Raw genomic sequence first — 22,877 nt, 5'->3', positions numbered from 1 at the left:
ACTCTGAGTCCGAGACCATGGCATGGACGGCGAAAAAACAACCCATGCATCGGATGCATTGCATTGGCTGCGCGCTGCGCTGCAGCTGCACTGTGATGATGGGTTCAGCGAAGAGCTCAGAGAAAATAAGGTGGTTATATTCAATCCCGAAATGCTTTGCGAGTGGTCACAAAATCGTCTCGACGCAAATCACCTAATACAGCCGTCTGGTGAAATCGCTGACAACAACAATCACCGATTTGGTAATGATTTTAGTTTCCTGAAACTTATATTTGTAAAGTTTTAAATATCAAAGTATGTTTTTATATGTATGTATATTCCTCAACATATTTTTAAAGTTATCTTTGATATTGTTGTAGTCATATTCTTTCATATTCGTTTTTTGATCGCTACTAATTTGTTGTTGTATTAGATCGGCATTTGATTTCGTTGGCATGAACAATAAAATACGCGCGCAGCTCAGCTGCATGCGCGTATCGAGTTGACCTTCCTTAAACACACAAGCCAAGGCCCTATATAAACAAGGTTGCGACAAGAGGGGTCAAAGGTCAAATTTGAAGGATCTCGAATAGTTCCAACCGGGCCTTTTTGTCGACTGCTACCATTGCAAATGCGTGCAAAATTTTGAATCATTTTTTATAATTATATCGGAAATCGACGTTAGAAATTCATTTGTACACTGCACATCCATATCAATACATTAGCGACCACCTAAATTTATCAAATTTGTACAATCTTATAACAAAATCCGTGAAATATCGTTGATTTGAAAAATGGCAACCGAGTTCGTCGCAAGCCGCGAATGTTCACTGCTGCTGGTAGCGAGCGGGACGCTGCACTAATTTTCCCCGGAACTGTCGGGCTGGATGTAAGGTTTTATGGCCCCCCACGGGTCGTTTGGAGAGCGAGAGGTGAGTATGTACCGGAATGTCATGTGGTGCCATAAAGCTAGTTTCATGTCCTAAATTCTTATTGTAGATTTTGCGCCGTTGTAAATTTAGCTGAATTTGATTTTTTTTTACCAGAGCACTCAAAAACATGAATGATTTGAGCATATCTTTGTGCTTGTCTTTAGCTTGAGTTTTACTGAGTGGGCCCTTAATTTATTTATTTTTTATTTTATTTCTGATATTTAACATGTTTAAATAGGCCACAGGGCGGCACATATCATCAACTTGGTGGTTTTCCATGTGGCCCTATTAACAAAAAGTACAGCAAAAAATGTTACTAGATCTATTGATAATACCAAATAGATCTAACGTTAGATCTAGATCTACATGCAGTGAGTTGAAATAAACATGACAAAATGTACAGGCAAAAAATGTATGCAAACATGTTATAAGAAAGATTATTGGTATCCTTAATTGGGAATTATGTTCATTTGATATTAAAATCAACTATGACAATTTGAATCAAGCTTGTGAATTTAGATTTTGAAGATGAAACATATATTGCCTATTAATTGATGGAAAGTGAGATAAGTGCTGTGCAGAATGCAAATATTCAATTCTACTAACCTTATTTTTAATAAGAACAAAATTAATTTCAAGAATTCAATTCATTTTGGGGGCTTGGGGCCAATGCATAAAATGAATTTACAACCAGGACTGTACCAAATAGTGAAGTGCTTTATCCAGTTTAGATCAAAAGAACATAAAAAAGAAAGTAAATATTTATTCATTTCAATCACCACACAGCACAAGGTTTACAGGATAACGTTAGGTTACTTATATAAAATTTTACATTGGATAAGTGGTCTTGTCAGTTGTCACCAGAATAAGGCTAGTGCTAGTTTCCCCATATATTCCTATCGCTACAGAATTTTTCATAGCGTTCTTAATATTTCTACCCTTTATGCCCTGTAAAAACATACCATGGTGTTCTTTGGATTTTATACCATTTCAATGCCTTACATACATGTACCTCGTTGCTCTCGAGATCAACATGCTTTATTTTATTTTCATATATGATACAGGCCAGGGTTATCCTTATAGTTGCCACCGTGATGTAAAACTATTCCGAAGGAAAGTGAAATACCCAAGTAGGCCTAGTACAGTACTAGACCAAAAGCTTTAGTATCTGTATTTGGTTGTTTTGCTGAACTGTGTTGGCTTCTCTCACTTAGTAAAATGTCAGAAATTGTTAAATAAATCCCTAGAAATGGTTATTCCTGTCTAGCCTAGTACCAATTTGGCTACAAACTCTTTGTTGTGTACTGGGTGAGTTCAATTCTCACGAGGCATATTCGAACATCATTGACCACCAAGTCTATGATAACCCTAAATGCTTTCATGGTGTCAGTACATGGACAAATGAGTTTAGTAATCCAATAGGTTTGCATGTAGCTTCCTTTTTTTTTAAATATTACTTTCATTTCTGCACTGCCAATACTTTGCACATTTTCTAGACCAAAAATCTTCAATCTCTGCACCATCTCAGATGTTGTTCTGGAAGTTTCCATGGCAAAAAAGAATAGTGTAGCAAAAAACATCTGAGATAGTGTAGTAGGTTTCATGGTCATCATGTATCTTTCTTGGGCAAATGTTGGTCCTGAAAAGGACCACCCAATCTTGACGTTGCGACAAGTGTGTTCTTGTCGTCCTACTCATGCCTTGTGTACTGAAAGCCCTCTCGCTCAGACAGCAAGTTTTGTATGTGCTAGTCCTTACGTGGAGCCACACTTAGAACAAGTTTCATTCAGTCTGTGCCTGCAGACTAAACTAATGTGGCCATGGCACCTCCTCACCCATCCAATGCCATATAAAGTTCATATTGGCATTAAAATGTATTTGCTTAATAAAACAACCTCTTTACAGCTATCTAAATTAATGCATGATCCAACTATATTATCATTACATGTACACTAAATATGAAATAAAAGAAACAATAGGTAGAGAGTGAGAGATTGACCCTCATTTTATGCTGTTGCCACCAATGAAAGTTCTTAATTTAAATTTGGAACTTCATGAGAGTCGAACTCATCCAACATTGCACAAAATGCGGTCAGAAGACAGGCGGAATGATACATGATGAAAGATTTAAAGGAGAACATTTCAAGGAAATAAGAAAGATTGACTGCACAATGTAGCCCTACATGTATGTAATATAATCACATCTTATTACAGCATACTGGCTTATCCAGTAGTTCCTCTCATCCAAAACAGATCAATCGGCAGCAATTACATGTAGGGCCTATTTTATTTTCCACAATCAAATTGAATAAAAAACCAAATTTAGATCTAACTTAGATAAGTTTGGTGCATCAATGATTATCTTGTCAACTAAGCACGTATTATCATTGGCTTTTGTAATTACTTAGTTATCACACCATACATATCAACAGAGTAGAGGTCTACATGTGCATGTATGCTAAATTAGGCCTTTAAAGTTTCTTTGAAAAACTACAAAGAATTGATTTTAATTCCAAACCATTTCAAATTACTTGGCCTAGTCGAAGAAATTTTTGGTCTAGATACCCAACCTGTCCGGACATGCAACTAGTGGTATGATAGGGGCACTTGTCCAATACTACAAGGTTGTGATAACATCCATGTGGTCTTAAACCACTTTTAAAAAATGCAGTGCTAAGCTAACACCACTTTTATCACAAGGTTGTGATAACCTTGTCCACAGTTAGTAACCTGTGTGGTGAACAAGATTGTCAACAAGATTGTCAATTTTCTCTTGATCTAGACTGGATGAATACTTGATATTTTGGAATAGTCAATTTTGACCATACAGTGAATTCATCATCATAAAAAAATGCCTTGGCACAAAACTAAATTAAATTCTTGAAATTTATGATTTTTTTCTAATTAAAAAGAGATTAAAAAGAGAGTCTGTGGAGATGAAGATCTGCATCAGTCACAGAGGGCCTCACAAAAATATGCTCAAAATTAAAAGTTTTTGAGCGCTCTTGTGAATAAAAAAAAAAGATTTCTAAGTCTAGAATGAAAACAAATAACTGAATGGATCTGTCTTTTTGAGTGTGCATTGTACATGAATGTTGCATAGACTCAAGACAGAAAGAGTGGTTGGAGAGTGCAAGAGGATGGGGTGCTTCCACTCTTCCCGCAATTCGAGAAATTTTTACTTTTTCCAGGAAAGGTTCCAGAAATGAAAAAAATTCCAGGAAATTCAGGGAAATCCAAAAATTGTAGTAATGTAGAAATGCAGAAGTGTGCCCCCCCCCCTTTGAACGTGAAGTACCTTTTATTTTTGCATGTCAATTTTTTCCTCAGGAAAATGTGCCTCCCCTTTTGGAAAATCCTGGATCCGCCCATGATTACAATTAAATGACAATTTACCGTAGCAACTTTAAAATATTCATGTAATATTTTACAAAGATTTAGATCTAACATTAGATCTTCCTCCGGATCCAGACATAGGCTCCGTCGTCGGAGCTCAAAATTTTCTGCGCTCGTCATTTCGTAATTTTGTTCCTATTTTTCAAGAGGACATGATGAACAAAAAAAAATTATTTTTTGATTTTGGTCACTTCTTGGACCAAATTTAGGCTCACTGTATTAATTATTAATATTGCCAGATTTTCATTAAAAATCAAAATGGAAAATTCCAGGAATTGTCTATGAATTTCAGAAAATTTGGGATTCATTTTCAGGAAATTTGTTTTGGATCTGTGGAACATCGATGAGGGGTTTGGTGTCCGGACACTGAAAAATGAAGCCTTGTATTTGTATTGTAGAAGTTTAGGCTTGCTGTTGTTTATCTCACTGACTTGTTTTTTTTAATTTTATCTAACTTCTCAGCAAAATAAAGCAAAAAATACAGCTTGAATAATGCTTATCACCATCATTATTTGTTCTTTATAATATTTTCTTACATTCTGAGCTTTAAAAAAATCAAAGACATTGCTTGTATTTTTTGTAAACTTTTCAAAATTAAAGGAGATGTCGTGAGTCCGGACACCCAACCCGGCCCGTCAGGAAACACAACCACAGCGTATATCGGGCTACTAAGCCAGCCGCACTGCCGGCTACAGTTGCCAGTCCCATACCGTATCTTTACTGTCATGTTTACGCCTTGGAACTATTAAAAATTAGTAAAAAAGCATGTTAAAATTCAAAATTATTGCAAACCAATCATATCAAAATGAAGCACATAAAATTCTCTTTAAAAACTATAATTTTGTTTTTCTTAATAACAATTGTAATTACCTGAAATTTGCTGTCGAAAAATCTCTCCCATTGACTTTGTACACAAACTTCGGTGAGTTTGGAACTATTCAAAAGCTCCATGAGCAAATGACGGCTACTTCCGGTGTCGCAACCTTGTTTATATAGGGCCTTGACACAAGCGTGTTGCTGCCCTCTACGTTCGTTGTTTTCTCCCATCATCACAGTGCAGCTGCAGCACTGCGCGCAGCCAATGCAATGCATCCGATGCATGGGTTGTTGTTTTTCGCCGTCCATGCCATGGTCTCGGACTCGGAGTTGAAATTTAGACCCGGATTTCGGGGATACAGCACCTTTATTTCAGATTTATAGACTTAAAAGTCAAATGACATTTAAAATTTGAAATCTAACCTTGAACAATCATCGTTGATAAACATCAGCCCTGAAGCCATTACCCTTCAAATCAGGCCAGGCAAATTAGACGTCATTGTCTAAGTTGCTAGAAGATCTATGACGAGTCGCCTGAAGCCCCAGCGCATCATCAGCGTCACTAGCTAGCTACACGACCGGCCCAGACTCGGCGCACCCAGGCCAGAAAAATGACCTCGATTATTACGGTGGTTGTCTATGCATTTATTAGTGGTGCAGCGAAATTTAGCAGAAGAAAATAACAGACCAGAGGTATCCTCGTCATAGACTTAATATTCCAAAATGAGGAAAAATGTCAAAATCATGATTATTTAAGGTAAAATATTTTCTTCAAAAATAGTAGTAATATTTTTTATATTATTACCCAGAATAACCGATCTAAAAGTTTTTCATTAAGAAATATCTAAAATTAACAAATGAAAAAAAATCAACTCTACAAAGTTCCCCAAAACCCACCTTATTTTTTAGAGTGGTCACAAAATTCGAGCGGATTTGACCTTCCTTAGATCTAGAGCAACACGCTTGTGTGTTGCTGCCCTCTACGTTCGTTGGTAGTCATTAGCCACGACACCGCACACCTTGCGACTGACGCATGCGCTTTTTGCTTTTTGCCATAGCAACTGAGAAATTGCGCTTACTGATGCGTATGCGCATTGTGTATCATATACGCGTCGTGCAACTCTCCCAACTCTCCCAACTCTCCTATCTAATTGGCTGAAAGTTGAACTGAGCTTGCGATTCAGTCGAGTCATAAGGATTCGACATGTCAAATCTGTCGAATCCTTACGATTTTCCTTGCGACTTGTCTCTGACTGGTCTGTATATATCTCTACGTCTGTGACCAAAGCTGTACTGTGACTATCAAGCTGACAAGAGCTGTGACGTCACATCTCCCCTCACTCAGTCGCAAGCCAGTCGCAGACGACCCGACTGATCGCCGACTGGAGGGCACACCAAATCTCAGGGGGGGGGGGGGGGCACGTGCCCCCACCCCCCCCCCCCCCGTAGCTACGCCACTGCCTATGTGAGACAAGTTAAGATAAGTTAAAGGTGCTTTCACTCTGTCTTTCATAATACACCATAACTTCCTTTTATTTCATCTGTATGATAATGACAAAATAGGATGAAGATAATATACAGTGCGTATCAAAAAAAGTTTACACTTTGAAAAAGCCCTGGGAATTAAAAAATATACAACGGGTGGACTATTTTTCACATATAATCTTAGGTTCGGGTCTCATTTATCCAATGAAAATAAAAGTTTTGACAGAATGTTACGCTTCAGTGAGCATTGTCCATTTTTGTGAAGCTCGCAGAAATCTTTTTGCGCAGAAATGCTCGTTTTCATCCTGTGTCAAGGGGAAAGGGCAAAATCAAACTTACCCTGCGAAACATTTTTTATACATTTCCCTTGAACTTTTAGTCAATTGAAATAAACGGATACATTCAAGCATTTTGTAACAATTTTGCCACCCAAATTGAAATTTCAACACTTAGTAAGCACAACATGTAACCTTTTAGTGCCAGCTGGATCTGAGGACATAACTAAATCTGAACAAAACTTTATATCAGACATCTCCAGCATTTTTTCACTAAGTTCTTATCATTTAAAGTGGGGTTTACATTTCATTTTTCATTTAATGCCTTGTTTCTCCACACTTTTCCCAAGCTTGACAATGATTAACATAATGAAAATCAGGCCTAGGCCATTTCATGTAAATCCCAGCTCAGTGTGAAGCAAATATCGTCACGATGGCCTCGGTGTATGGGGGTGTGGGGTGGGGCGCAATGCACTCTTCGAAGTGTTTTGGGCAAGGAAACAAGTATAAAAAAAGGTAAAAGAAATCTTCAAATCAATTTTACTAGTTAAATTCCACGTGTTCTTCATGATTAATGTCTTCCTTTCTTCACATAACTATTTCAAAGTTCTGCGCAAATCATCTTTCACTAACTTTAAAAAAGTAAGTGGTGCTCAGTCAAGCGGAAATATTTTCGACAGTTATATCGTAATTTGTTGAATGAATCTCTACCAAATGTTAAAATGTGGAAAAATCTTCAGGATATTACAAATGTATAATTTTACAGGATTTGTTTTAAGTGTAAACTTTTTTTGATACGCACGGTATTAAAACGAATATCTAAATAAAGTATTTGAATTCAACCTAGTGCAAACCAAGAAGGCGCACTGCACATTACATGTTCTTGTGATTTGACTCCCCCCCCCCCCCTCTCTCTCTCTCTCTCTCTCTCTCTCGTATATCATGTATATGGTCTCCAGAAACACAATTGAAAGCAATAGAATGCAGCTACTACTATGAATGCTATGGTTTCTTCGGGCATTTCGACCAAGGACTGACTGTACTAGACTCGAATCTAGCAGAGAAAATTTATCGTAATTTCTATTTAGCTATACAATATTCCACATCAGTAGCCCTCATTAGACGAAGACCATGGTGCTTTGGGTGTTTTTCTTTTTGGCTACTTGTGCGGCTGTTTGAAGTACTAAATATAGATACCCTTTGTTTTCAGATTATCCACCGCTTTCCATGGCATCCCCCGCGGATCCATGAGTGGCTGTGCAATTGTTCCAGTCAATTTTAAGTTCTTATCATAATTCATTTAGCTTCTGAATGATTGAGCCAATCACTAAAACGTGCCCGTGAATGAATGTGTAATAAACTAAGAAGGTTTAATTCCATCCCATTTTCATTGGTCTTTCTCTTGTAATTTTTTTTACCTTCGATGAAGAAAAGTGAATGATGTGTAGTGCCCTTGTCAAATTTAATCAGTTTCTCTTGGAACTCAGTTTTTATTGCGTATAAAGGACAATTTTTGTTGTTTCAGTAATTCTTCCTTAGTTAATGGCACAAAAATCACTTTAACTCTTAGAATAAGAGCTAAACCAGATAATTTGTATTCTTAATCTGTTTTTATATAAACATTTTGTTGAATGCATGCGTCATATGGGTTCGAATTTCCTTTCATTTCCTCAAAGAATCGGAAAGTGTCCAGGACCTGAAAGGTGATCTTCAAATACACTTCCGGAAAGGAAGTTAAACACAAATAAATACAGTTGATATATCCAACACGACACACCTTAACTGCCTCAAACTATACCTTACATTTCGCATTCAAGTGTTCATGCTACTTGGTCAATATGGGAATGAGCAGAGTTGACACCATTGTTTATAGTTGTATCTACATTCAACTATTTTTTGCATCAATTTGCGGTAAGAAATGTTCTTTTTTCTTTAGTTCTCACCTAGGTCAAATTAAAGTAGGGGTGGGTGCTGAGCCGAAAGTGTGGTGGTAGAAAAAAAAAATAATAAGCTGATTGTTTCCTCGCACGCCGTAAATAACGAATGTCCGTCCGTACAAACCAGAGGCGCGGGGGAGTCCTCTCTTGAAAATGATGATCCTACCTATTTATTTGATACAAATATCCATCAAAACTTATTTTCCACATTTAAAGGTACCCCCCCCCCCTATATCGACTTGGACTTTTGCCTAGGGTATGCCCTAATAGTATGTCGAATACGTATTGCTCACTGTAAAATGCTGTTTAAAATTTTAAGGACGTTGTTTAAGCCTGTCACTCCAACAACTACTGTTTAAAATTTTTAAACAAATGTTTAGACTTTTTAAACAACTGTTTAAACTTTTTAAACAAGTTTTTTTTTTAAGTTTTAACAATAAAAAAAAAGTTTAAACAACCTGTTGTTAGAGTGACAGGCTTAAACAACGTGCTAAGTTTTTCACTGTAACACGAAGAAAATTAAGGCCTATGATCATACTCTTTTCGTCAACACCCCGATATCACTAGATTTTGGCCCAGTCCTTTAGGATATGAAAAAGTTGTAATATTTATACCAAACAAAAAAACACAAACTTTTAAGTCATATATAATGCATTTTTTTTAAATAATTCATTCTCGTTATTTATGGATTAATACGTTGAAATAGTTTTGGAATTACTGCAGATAGAAATAGGCGGTGTTCATATAAAAAAGACATACTACGTCTAAGCACCTTTGTCCATAACCGGAAAAGAACTCGACGTATTTTTTGTACGTCGCGGGACCAGAAAAATGACGAAGGCCGGGGGGGGGGGGGGGGGGTGCTCAACCAATTCATTTTTTTTATTAATCACTGTTAAAAGTCCATATATTATTTCCTTAATTATGTAGACATATGACAATATTTAGCTGACTAATCTTCAGCAGTACATCAGAGCCTGAAAAGCCATCGGTCATGTCGGTATTTTATTTTAAAGATGGATTTCTTTTCATCGGTATATATTTAAATATTATCGTCCCTAGTTGGTACCTCGCCATGCATGCCTGAAACAAGCCGTTTAGGGCGGTACACGGTAAGGGGAGCCGGAGGGTTCTGGTCCGAGGGAATCCCGAACGGGTACGAGGTTGAAGTATCAATCAGTTGTGATACCGGTGCGGTCCCGCAACATTCTGTGACGTCACAATGCTCGAACGGAGTATGGATCCCAGCATGGCCTCGGTGTGGTATGTAATTTGTTTGCGTTTAACATTTATTTGTCTTAATATAGACTAATATTCATGGTAAAAAACATAAAGAACTTTTATTTGCCTAAAACTTGATTTTAGTGTTTGCAGGAAGATTTACAGAAGGGGACAGAGAGTCTTTGGCTCAGAAACATTTTCCTTTTTCTTTTCACCCAGTGTATCTAAATATCGATTGATTGAATTATATTGATTGATGTTTAACAAAACTACCAACATATGTGTCATATAACACGTGTCTGAACATTAATCTGTAAAGTTCTATAAATTGGTAGTATCTGTTTTCTTAATGTTGATCTATGGATTGAATTACAAAGTCAATGGAAAAAATGAAAAATTTTCTCATTTTTAGGAAAGAAGTTGGCCTAGAATCTTTAAGTACATATGGCGTGACGCTCCGTAAATGGATGATCTGGGCTGGAAATAATATGATTTAGATATGATAAAGAAAACAAATCAGACAGACCAAATACTGAAAATGTGATCAAAATCGAACTAGAAATAACATAGTTTTGGCATTTTAAAGATTTGCATTATTATGGTGAAACAGTTCTAGGCATGTCTTCATGAATACCAATAAGCAACTTCATGGTGTCATATCCCCACTTCTTCTTTTGTATTTTATTATATGAAATTATAGGTTTATTCAAAGTATTTCTACCAAGAACCGAAAACATTGGATTGATAACTGATTTAGTGCATTAGATATTCATTGCTGTAACTTATTTCATCACAAAGGAGACACATTATTTACACGTGTATGAAAAAATGAAACAATTATGATTCCATGCAATAACTTAAGCAAAAGGAAAGTGGGGATTTGACATCATCAGTCTATCTAATGAATATTCATGAAATATAATTTGCTCAGGGCCTATGTGCTCATCTTTCCTGGTGCTCGCATTGTTGGTTTAACGAGATATATAATCATGTTTTGCTTAAACATGCCGTTTTCAACATAATGTACATCAAATATATTTCCTTGCAATTCAAGTTATTATTGTTTTGTGGAGTGACATATTCTTCTTTTTCATGACTACCTTTGGTGATTGCCCCCTCTTTAGGTGTGAATATAGAACATTTTCAATCAGTGCATACTCCCGCTTTAGTGGATTGGTGAGATATGTCTGCTCTTCATGAATTCCCGAATTCAGTCCTTAAAATGTCCCTTTTTCTGATTTGAATATAATTTGTTCAGCTCGCGCTTCGCGCTCGCTAAATTTGTTTAGTGAGATGCGTATGATAATCATGATTACAATGACTACAACTGCTAAAACAATTTTTCAAGTAGCAACTGTAGAATTAAAATAGAAAAATGTTACAGAGGCTTGAGTCTCTTTATAATCTTCACATGTTACTTTTTTTTACACACATAGCTACAAAGATTACGAACAAAATTTCCATTTATTTGATTATAGGATAAAACAGCAAAGTCAATTGAATGAATTCCTTTGTTGCCGAGGATCGAGCCCGCACTGTAAAAACTGTGGTGTTAAAACTGACACCAGTTGGTGTTAATAGAGGACCACACCCTGAGGTGTTAAAATTACACCCTAGAGATTGAACATAACACCAAAGAGTGTAAATATAACAACCAAAGGTGTTGTAATAACACCTATAGGTGTTGTTGTTGTTGTTGTTGTTATTTTAAATAGGCAAACTAGTCAGTTTTGACTATTGTTGCCTTGTAAATTTGCTTTCCCTTTTTTTTCAAAAAGAATAATTTCTTTGTTCAATCTATATCAGTTAAAAAAAGTAAAGGAAAGATAGGAAAGAAAAGTTCCTAGGAAATCGTGCAAGACCACCTCTCCTGCCCTGTATTAGTACGTTATCCTGACAAGCCCGCTCGAGGTACATTTCGAGGGCGTCTCAGGCGTACAAACAAATTGTACTCCCTATGTCTCTCAAACGTGAGCAGGTGGCGCTCTATCCGATACCTCGTAGAACTCCATTTAAAATTCCGCAGGTGAAAATTTATGTCAAATCGATCAGATCAATATCAACATTTTTTTATATAACTTTTTAACAAACAAAAAAAAAACATTTACAGTAGAGTAAATACTGACATTCAAGGGCCATATGATAAAGTGAAAGTGACAAGAAAGGTGCACACATAGACTATTTAGGTGAAAACATCATCGATTACATCATAAACAATTACCCCCCAAGATCGATGAATAATATTATATATACACCTTGCTCAGAAAAAGTATTATGGTTACGAAGTCTTGACTACACCCTGTTGTAATGGTTGCCATCCTGGCAACCATATTGAAATCTATAAGTCCTTTTGAAATATCTGATAAGTGCACTTTGGGTCTTTACTGCGAGATTCTCCACTTTACGTTCCGCATCAGATATATTGTTAACATTTAATTCAGCAAGTAATAGGGCTCGTTGAATTATAAATCTAGGGCAAACATATAAGAAGTGGTAAATCGTTTCTCTTTCATTGCAGAAATCACACTTTCCAGTTGTGTGTCTTCCCGTCTTAAAAAGGAAGTCATTCAAACCCAAACCTCCCAAACGTAATCTGTGGATCATTTTTTCACCACTTTTGTCTGTGCAGAGATAATCAAAGGGTGTTTTTTCTGATACAACTTTCTGGTATTTTCTTAATTCTGAAGTTGACTTGTCCCATCTCTTCTGCCATTCATTTCTTGCAAGGACTCTTACAATCTTTTTTGTTTCTTGGATATTCAAACCATTATTTATCTCTATTTCTTGTTTTAGGGCTGCCTTTGCATAGAAGTCAGCCGTTTCGTTTCCATTAACCCCACAGTGAGAAGGAATCCACTCTAAGCAAATCAATATACCTTTATATTTTAGACAAGTAGCGGTATTTATGATTTCTCTAACGAAATTATCATCGTTGTTTTCCTTCACTGCTTCGATAGCACTCAGAGAATCGGTAAAAATTACCACTTTATTATAAACATTCAAATTTTCCAACCACTGCAATGCCAGAACAATGGCGACCAATTCTGATCTATACGATGATGTAAAATTTTGCATTCTTTTACATTCAATTACCCGCATAGCAGGCACGTAAAAACAAGCAGAGGCATTGCCGTGCACTGGGTCTCTAGAACCATCAGTGTAAATATGGAGATTCTCTCTCCACTTTGTATTAATATACTCCACAGTTGTGTTATATTGATAAAAAACGTTATCACTTTTGGATACAAGCTCATGCAGCTTCAATGACACTTCTGGTGGAGAGAGATGCCAAGGAGGCAAGGGTGTATAAGACTGAAAAGATTCAGTTGTGTAGTATATCTCATCTTCCAAAACTCTCAAACCAAAAGGTTTTCGTGCTTTCTTATTTTTTTCGTATTCAAATTGCCAACAGTTCTTCAATGAAGATTGGAGTGGGTGTTTGGCGTTTTGTCTTATTTTTGCTTTGTAAACCTTGCTAAGCATGTATCTTCTCAGATCGAGTGGTAATTCACCAGTATCTACCTGTAAGGATTCCAGGGAGGTACCCGGCAACGCCCCTGTGCACAATTTTAAAGCCTGGTATTGAATAGTCAACAAGAAGTTCTTCACATGATCATGAGCTGAATCATATGCTTCTGCTGCATAATCCAACAATGGCCTAATGATCACTTTATAAAAAGTCAAAAGGCTTTTATAACTACTTCCCCACTTAGTTCCCACTAGTCTTTTCATTATATTTATTTTCCTTTTTGCTCTTGTTACAATCATATTTATATGTGGTCTCCAGGTTAACTTTCTATCCAGTACTACTCCTAAAAATAGATGTTCGTCCTTTTGTGGTAAGGGGACCTCATCTAATTCAATCTGTACACATTTGTTAGTGTTACTAAAAAGCAAAGTAACAGATTTTTCTTTAGAAAGGGTAAAACCCCATCTGTTGAACCACTCATTTAGGATATTCACATAGGTTTGTACTTTTCTTTTTAGAAAATCAATGTTTTTTCCACTTTTCCATACAACACAGTCGTCTGCGTATATAGAAATATTGACAGATTCGTCCATTGGTATGTCCGACAACATTAAATTGAAAAGGACGGGACTTAGGGAACTACCCTGCGGTAGCCCTTCATCTATGTCCTGTATAACTGAGAGGTACTTATTTGCCCTGACCTGGAAAGAGCGCCCGCTTAAATAGTTCCATAAGAACTTGACCATGTTGCCTTGGAAACCAAGTTTATTAAGTTTATAAATCAAGCCTTCCTTCCATAGTCTATCATAAGCCTTCTCCATGTCAAAGAAAACGGCCAGGGTATGTTCTTTATTCCCAATACTTTTTTGAATGTCATTTTCAAGTTGGGTTATATTGTCTTTTGTGCTTCTTGCCTTTCTAAAAGCACTGTGGCAAGATGGTAACAAACTATGTTTTTCCGTGAACCATACCATTCTTTCTTTGATGATTTTCTCAACTATTTTGATGAAACAGTCATTAAGAGCGATAGGCCTGTAGGAAGAAACGTCTGTAGCTTCCTTGTGTGGTTTCAATATTGGGACTATGACGCAATGCTTACATTGGAGGGGAACAATTCCTGTTTCCCATATTCTATTAAGTATAGTTAACATTATCACTCTCCCTTTGTGTGAGAGATTTTTATATACTTCATACCCAACACCATCTTTACCTGGAGAAGACTTTTTACATTTTTTTAAAGATATTCTCAATTCGTACATGGTAAAGGGTTCATTAAGGACACTACTACCCTTAGCATCACCAAATGATGATATGATGTCCTCATATTTTTTAACAATATCTATTTGTTCAGGGGTAAAAACTTTGCCCTTAAAACTATCGTTTATGTTTTTAAAGTGGTTGGCGAAAGTATCCGCAACGTCATTGCCAGTAACAACGGAACTATTCTCTCGCATGAGAACAATGTTTTTCCTGGGCGAAATACCATCATTATTGATCCTTTTAATCATATTCCAGATCTCGGATAAAGGAGTAAAACGATCAATGTCTTGACAGTACTTTTCCCAGTAAACTCTTTTGGCTTGCCTTAAAGTTTTCTGGGCAATAGATCTTTTCTTCTTAAAATCCTCCAATAAATCTGGAGGGGGTATTACATAACTTTTCAATTTGCTCCTTACTCTATTTCTCTCCTTTATTTTAGAGGAACATTCTTTATTCCACCATGGTACTGGGTTTTTCTTAATATTCTTGGTAGCTCGATGTCCTTTCAAATTTTCCAGGGTAATCTTAATTGATTCCATGAAAGAATCGAACTCTATGACCTTGCCTCCTTTCTGTAAGGTATTCCACTGCTCATCAGTTTGCCGCCTAAATTCATCCCAATTTACATTCTTTGTGGATAACATTGAACTGATAGACTGGGAGTGGTCGATCTTTGTTTGCGTACCATTCCCTTTCAGTATGTTCAACTGGCTTAACAATGGATAATGGTCACTTCCAAAGCTGTTGTTCAGGACCTGCCACGTTGTTTTGTTCGCTGTACAAGGAGGGGCTAATGTTAGATCCAAACAAGAAAAATTACCCGTGTGGTAGTCTACTCTAGTGGCACTTCCATCATTTAAGATAACAAGATTTCTCTCGTTTGCAAATTCTTCCACTACTTTGCCATTAGCATCTGTTTTTTTACTGCCCCATAATGTATTATGGGCATTAAAGTCTCCCAATATTACAAAGTTTTTCCCCCTCACATTTTTTAAAAGTTCATTCAGCGAATCTGTGCTAAGTTTGCTGCACGGGTTGTAGAAATTAACTACATTTAAAATCTCATCATCCAATAAAATTTCTAATGATATGATCTCCAGATCATCGTGTTTAAAAACACCTTTGTAGTTTAGTGAGGAATGGACGTATATAGCGCAACCCCCTCGGGACCCTCCTTTTCTATTCCTATATTCACATATATAGTCTGGTATCTGTAAGACCCTCCCCTCTTCTAACCAAGTTTCTTGTACACAAATAATTTCTAAGGGTCTTTTTGTTGATTCAAAAATCTAATAAGCTCATCCCCGTGGCATTCAAGACCCTGTGCATTCCACTGGAGAATGCTGAATGCCACGAGGGTGATCAGACTAGTAGAATAGGCTGCGAATCGACTGTAAATCAACGTCTGTGGGATGTAAACCCAGAGTATCTTTCAAAATATGTGTTATTTCATCAAATGGATTACAGTCAGGCTTTGTTACTATTCTGATTAGTCTAATAAAGAAAGAAATAAGTGTGATGTCTGAAGCACCTTTCAAGAAATTACTATGCGTTTGGCCTACATTCTCAGACATTTTACTTGTCACCTCTGTTTTGGTAGAAAATTGCGAATCCGAGACGATTTCCATTTCGGTTTGATCAGAAACTGCATTTCCTTTCTGAGTGTTTATTCTATTAATTGGATTTGTTACTTTTTTAATTTCTGCCTTGTTTACAAAACGTTTTCCCTGCTTAATTTCCTCGTTTTGTTCGGAGCGTAGTCTCACTGCTTGCGCATATGAGATGCGATTTTGTACTTTAATTTGCTGCACTTCTTGTGCTTCTTTTGATGCCTCACAACCTTTATAAGCAGCCGAATGATTACCATTGCAATTTACACATTTGAAATGTTGTCGCTCCAGTTCGCAATTTTCTACCGAATGTCCTAGGCCACATCTGGGGCACCTTTCCTTAGCACTACATCCACTTGCTAAATGCCCGTATCTTTGGCATTTAAAGCACCTGGGTGCTGGTGGAATGTATTCCTTGACTCTTATTTTCTGGAAGCAAAATTCAACATGTTCTGGAACTTATTTGGGGGGTAGAGAAGAACAATATTACTGTCTTTAGGGGCTTCAAATCACCCTCAATTCGTTTCTTCATTCTCTCAACCTTCACTACTCTGCTTTGTTCTAGCTCCTTCAGAATATCTTCCTCAGAAGTTTCTAGAGAAATTCCAAATATGACCCCTTTCGAGGCATAGGTTTTTTCCTCTATTTTGACTGGAATATTGCCAATCTCTGGTATCTGAGTTAAGGCTTTACGTTGCTTGTCATTTTTACACTTTACTAAGAGACCCTTCCCACCTCGTACAAACTTAATGAAGTCAGGGGGAGACCTGCAAGCCTTTCCAATATCCTTCTTGACAGTTAGTTCATTAACTACACTAAGGTTTTTATTTCTATCAATGGGTACTAAGAGTACCTTTAGGAGGTCTGCTTTTGGGGCATTTATTCCTGTTTTGAAAGGAGTTGACGGCGGTGTGCCAAAATCGGTATCCGCTGCCAGCTCTTCAACATCACTTAAACTACCTTCTCTCATTCTTTTCTTGGCTAATTTTAGTTTTCTTATTACTTGAAAACCTCCCTCCTCTTCTGGAGGCTTGCGGTGAGCTAGATTCTCCGCCACGTTAGTGGCGCCCGCCATTGTGGTTTGGCGGGAAATTCAAACCCTCGCTATATCTAAGTGCAGAGTGCGTGAAAGGCCCAAAAATGTCAGCTTACCCTTCTGCAATCCGAATTTCCCCAAAATTAGCAATAGCAAAATCCAAAAGGATCCAAGGTATAAATCCTAATTCCTATATAAATCCAAAAGATAGTCCAAAATCGAAAATGAAACAGCATAGCACAACAACTCGACTCGACTCGACTCCCTAACCCTATAGGTTAGGGAGTCAATTTAACACCGGAGTAAAATGACTGGTGTGGTCCTTTATGTACACCGGTTAACACCACAGTTTTTGCTGTGCGGGAATTTCATGCGTCTAGCCAGGCGCCTCATAGAACACTCTGTCACGTCACCCTCGCTATTAAAAATGTCACCAGCTTCGCTGAAGTTGGCGAAAGTTTGCCTTTCCCCACCCAAAGCGGAGGTTTCTCTTACGTCGCACGACGGATTCAAGAACATAAAATGAAATGTCAAAGCCCCTTTTAACAATGAACAGCCAAAGAATTCTTTGTCGAAAATATCAGTGAATCAAAACAACTGTTCATCCCTTGACTCTGGACAAACGACTTACATGCAATTTCTTTGTCAGCTCCTAAACTTGAGAAGAAATTACTGTTCCGGTTTACATTTTTCGACGAAGCCCTCCTGTTGTTTGCCATTAAATTTGTATTTTCACAACAGCGTCGTCTTTGGTTATTTCCAATTGCCTTAATTTGTCCTCTTGTCTTAACTTTATACGGTAACCTTTTTTTGCAATTCAATTGTAATATTTGATTGTATTTTAATGTTTATCATATGAATTTGTTTTTGGTAATACTTTGATGCCTGTACATGCCATTTTGATTAATGTATTCTTTGTAAATATTTTATATATTGATTTTTTTGTCAGGACCCTCAAGGATAGTAGTTTTTGTAATTGATGAGATCACCCTTATTAAATAAAACTGAAAATTTCAAAAGATAAATAAAAGAATACTTTTAAGGCGGTATCGCAGTGCGACCCAGAAATGAATCCTACACGGCGCATATATTCAAAGAGGAATAAGTCTTTGATTCGCAGAATGATTAGGAGAAAATTCATATATCAAGATAGAAAAGAAATAGGGAGTTGGTGATGCCATCAGTCCACGAATTTGCATACCAACCAAGATGTGCATTTAACTGTTTTTAAACTTCAAAATGTCATCCTTTTTTTTACATCCGATTTTGATAAATTGTTCAATGTTACGCTTCTTGTATTTTCTGTTTTTATTCCTATCAACATTTTTTTCGGGGTGGACTTGACCTTTCAGACATGTAACACAAGATCCATCGCAAAGCAATGCTCTTTAGGCCTATCCTTTAAACAGATGCATGCTTGATTATCATGTTTTCACAATTCCTGATATTCTAATTTGTATCTTCTAGAAAAACCTTGTTCAGTCCCGCGAAATAGGTGGGATGTTCGTCAGTTTGTAAATGGAGACGCGAGGAAGCCAGTCACCATATATTATTCGAACCATGTCTTACCGGACGGATCATTCTTGATTGCTCGATGCAAAGATCCTGGAAAGAAAATGTTGTTCGGTGATCAACGACGAACTTGCCAAGGACAGTGGATAGGACAAGAACCAGAATGCCGTGAGTATACGATTCAAATCCCTTTTAACACCAAATATTTGTTAAAACATATTATCAGAAGTTGCTAGTTGACACGTACGGATTGACAAATGTTTCACACCCCCACACCCCCCACACACACACACCCTCACACACACACACATATATATATATATATATATATATATATATAAACTCCTCAAAAAAAGTTTAGAAATCTCTCTTTGATAGGTAATCCCTCCTCGGTTTTAGTAAATATCAATGCGTTAATAGGATCAAAAAATAGAACATTTAATTTTCTTTAAAATGATACCCTACATGATATGATTATGGTTCACATGGAGGTGCAGCGTCTTGAAATGTGGGGCAAGGTCAAAATGCAAAAGTTGCAAAATGACACAATATTGAAATTCACTGTTCTTTTTTTTCGTGGTAATGAGTGAGTTTCTCAGCGGTTTCTTTTGATTTTGATCGATAATTCATCATCGTTTTAGTAAATATCAATGTGTAATTAATAACAATGAATAGCTCATTTAATTTTCTTTAAAATAGTACCCTACATGATATGATTATGGTTCACATGGAGGTGCAGTGCCTTAAAATGTGTGGCAAGATCAACATTCAAAATTTGCAAAATGACATAATATTGTAAGTCACAGGCTTTTTTTCAGTGGTGATGAGTGAGTTTCTCAGCGGTTTCTCTTAATTATTTTCATGCACCTCAACGTCAACATTAACATGGAATCAAACACCCCTCTGCACAAGCAAACACGTAACAAACAAACAAACATGCATGAGTATTTCAAACCACGACTCAAACCATGTTATCTCACAGAACCATCACTACAGAAGCAGGGGCTTGATTTAAATGGATTTTCATCTCTACTGACACAGTCGGGTCAATATATGATTTGACCTGGAACAAATTGCAACAAATGATTTTTCAACTGTTTCTGGCAGTATTTGACCTCAGGAAAAACATACTAAAAATCTACCAAAATCCGCATACGGGAAAGTAGTTATTTTCAAGATGGCGTCCAAGATTTGAATGGATTTTCATCTCTACTGACACAGTCGGGTCAATATATGATTAGACCTGGAACAAATTGCAACAAATGATTTTTCAACTGTTTCTGGCAGTATTTGACCTCAGGAAAAACATACTAAAAATCTACAAAAATCCGCATACGGGAAAGTAGTTATTTTCAAGATGGCGTCCAAGATGGCCGCCATTCACTAAAAATGGATATAACTCACTCATTATCCACCCTACAGTCCTACTTCGGTTCATATTTCATGGTCCAGTGGGTGAACGAATATATTGATACTTGTTAGAGTGAATATTAGCATTCTAGGGTACCAGGAAAATCCAAGATTTCGCCCAAAATGGCTGCCGTAGTCTAAAAAAAATCCACAATTCATCCATTACTAACTTAAGTGGCTTTAATTTGGCTTCCATTCAATGGTTTTAATGGTGAAGTAGTACATCGGGACAAGTTATTAGGCTATAATTATAATGTCCAAAAATCCAAGACGGCTTTCAAAAATTGAGTTTAAAATGGTTGTTAATACTTAAATAGACATAGCTCATAACATATCCACCTGGGAAATATGATTTTGGTGTCTAAAAGATGGTTTAAATGGTCAAATAATACATTGGAACAAGTTACAAGGACAGTCAGTGGTCCTGTATGTTCACAAATCCAAGATGGCTTCCAAAAATGGAGCAGAATATGCTGTTGCTACTTAAACAAAACCAACATAGTTTGTTCAATATCCGGGAATATGATTTGTGTGCCTATACCATGGTTAAATACATTGGGATAAGTTACAAGGACGATGGGTGGTCAAGTATGTAAAAAATTCCATGGTGGTTTAAAAAATAGTGTAAATTAGCCGCTGGTATTTACAAATGGACATAGTTCATGTAATATCCGTCAAGGGCATATGATTTTGATGTCTATACCATGGGTTTAAAAGTCAGAAAATTAGTGAAAAGGACAGTCAGTGGTCCAGTATGTCCAAAATCCAAGATGGCTTCCAAAATCGAAGTCTAAAATGACTGCTTATATTAAAAAAATGGACATAGTTCATTTAAAATCCACCAAGGAGATGTGATTTCGGAGTCCTCACGGTTAAAATAATACGTTTGGACTGGTAACATTGATATGCAGTTGTCAAGTTTGCCTAAATATCCAAGAGGCTTTTCAAAAAGGCATCTAAAACGACTCATATCACTCAATAATGGCCATTCTTACAATATCTATCTGTAAGAAATGATGTCGGGGTCTAAATTGTGGGATGAACGATCAAATAATACATTTGGACAAGCAACAAGGATGGTTTGTATTACATTTTGTCAAAAAAAAATCCATGATGGATTCTAAAATTTCATCATTTCTATGTCCATTTTAAGTAACAGCAGTCACTTTGGAACCCATTTTTGAAGCCAACTTGGATTTTAAGGAAAAATGGATAACTGCATATTATCATGGTAACCAGTCCCAAAGTATTTTTGGCCCTTGAAACCCTAGTGTAGACACCAAAATAATATCCTCAAGTAACAACAGTCATATTAAACCCCTGTTTTTAAAGCCATCTTCGATTTTTGGACACCTGGCTGTCCTTTAAACTTAACCCAATATCTTACTTGGAATTTTTGACATACTAGTCCACTGACTGTCACTTGACTTGTCGTAATTTTGACCCTTGAAACCATATTTTAGACACCGAAATCAAATATCACAGGCGGATAAAAAATGAGCTATGCCACTTTTAAGTATCAGCTGCCATTTTAGTTTTTGGAAGCCATGTTGGATTTCGGGTCATTCCAGACCACTGACTGTCCTTAAAACTTGTCCTAATGTATTATTTTGACCCTTGAAACCAGTGGTTTAGACACCAAAATCGCATCTCCCAAGCCGATATGAAATACACTGTGTCCGCTTTAAGTAACATCAGTCAATTTATAATTAATTTTTGGAAGCCAATGTAGATTTTTTGAATTACCAGGCCACTGACTGTCCGTGTAAATTGCCCTAATGTATGAAATGACCCTTTAAACCAGTGGTTTAGACATCAAAATAACATTTCCCAGGCCAAAATGAAATGAGCTATGTCCGCTTTAAGTATTAGCAGCCATTTCAGAATCAATTTTTGGAATCCATCACGGATTTTTGCACATACCAGACTACTGAATTTCCTTATAACTTGTCCCAATGTATTATTTGACCCATTTAACCATGTTATAGACACAAAAATCATATTTCTGAATATTGAGAAACTATGTCGGTTTTTTTCTTAAGTAGCAACAACAATTTCAGACTCCATTTTTGGAAGCCATCTTGGATTTTTGAACATACTGGACCACTGACTGTCCTTGTCTTAGTGTCTTATTTGACCATTGAAAACATGGGCTAGACACCAAAATCATTATGTCTCAGGTGGATATGAAATAAACTCTGTCCATTTCAATTGTCAACAGCCATTTTAAACTTTATTTTGGGAAGCCATCTTGGATTTTTGGACACCTCCTTGGATTTTTGACACACCATACCACTGGCTGTCCTTTTAACTTGTTCCAATCTACTACTTCACCCTTAAAACCATTGAATAAAAACCAAATTAAAGCCACTTAGATGAATTGTGGATTTTCAGCCTACGGCAGCCATTTTTGGCGCCATCTTGGATTTGCCAGGTACACTGGAGGGTTTACAATTCACTCTAACCTGTATCAACATTTGTTTTACCCCCTAGACCATGGAATATGAATCGAAATAGGATTCTAGGGTGGATAATGAGT

The 22,877-nt window shown here is 36.8% G+C and overlaps 1 protein-coding gene across 1 annotated transcript in view; it reads left to right on the top strand.

Moving 5' to 3' along the window:
- Positions 1 to 8,635: 8,635 nt before the first annotated feature.
- LOC129267262 (sushi, von Willebrand factor type A, EGF and pentraxin domain-containing protein 1-like) overlaps positions 8,636 to 22,877 on the top strand; it is a 30,115-nt gene continuing 15,873 nt past the window's right edge. Inside the window, exons 1-3 of the mRNA XM_064103537.1 lie at positions 8,636 to 8,794; positions 9,883 to 10,083; positions 18,884 to 19,096. Of these exons, the coding sequence (XP_063959607.1) occupies positions 8,722 to 8,794; positions 9,883 to 10,083; positions 18,884 to 19,096 (487 nt within the window). The 5' untranslated portion in view covers positions 8,636 to 8,721. The remainder of the gene's footprint in view (positions 8,795 to 9,882; positions 10,084 to 18,883; positions 19,097 to 22,877) is intronic.

This window comes from Lytechinus pictus, chromosome 8 (assembly GCF_037042905.1).
Source record: "Lytechinus pictus isolate F3 Inbred chromosome 8, Lp3.0, whole genome shotgun sequence".
Classification (NCBI taxonomy): domain Eukaryota; kingdom Metazoa; phylum Echinodermata; class Echinoidea; order Temnopleuroida; family Toxopneustidae; genus Lytechinus; species Lytechinus pictus.
The sequence above is the reverse complement of the archived record's forward strand: the minus strand, read 5'-3'. Positions and strand labels throughout refer to the sequence as shown.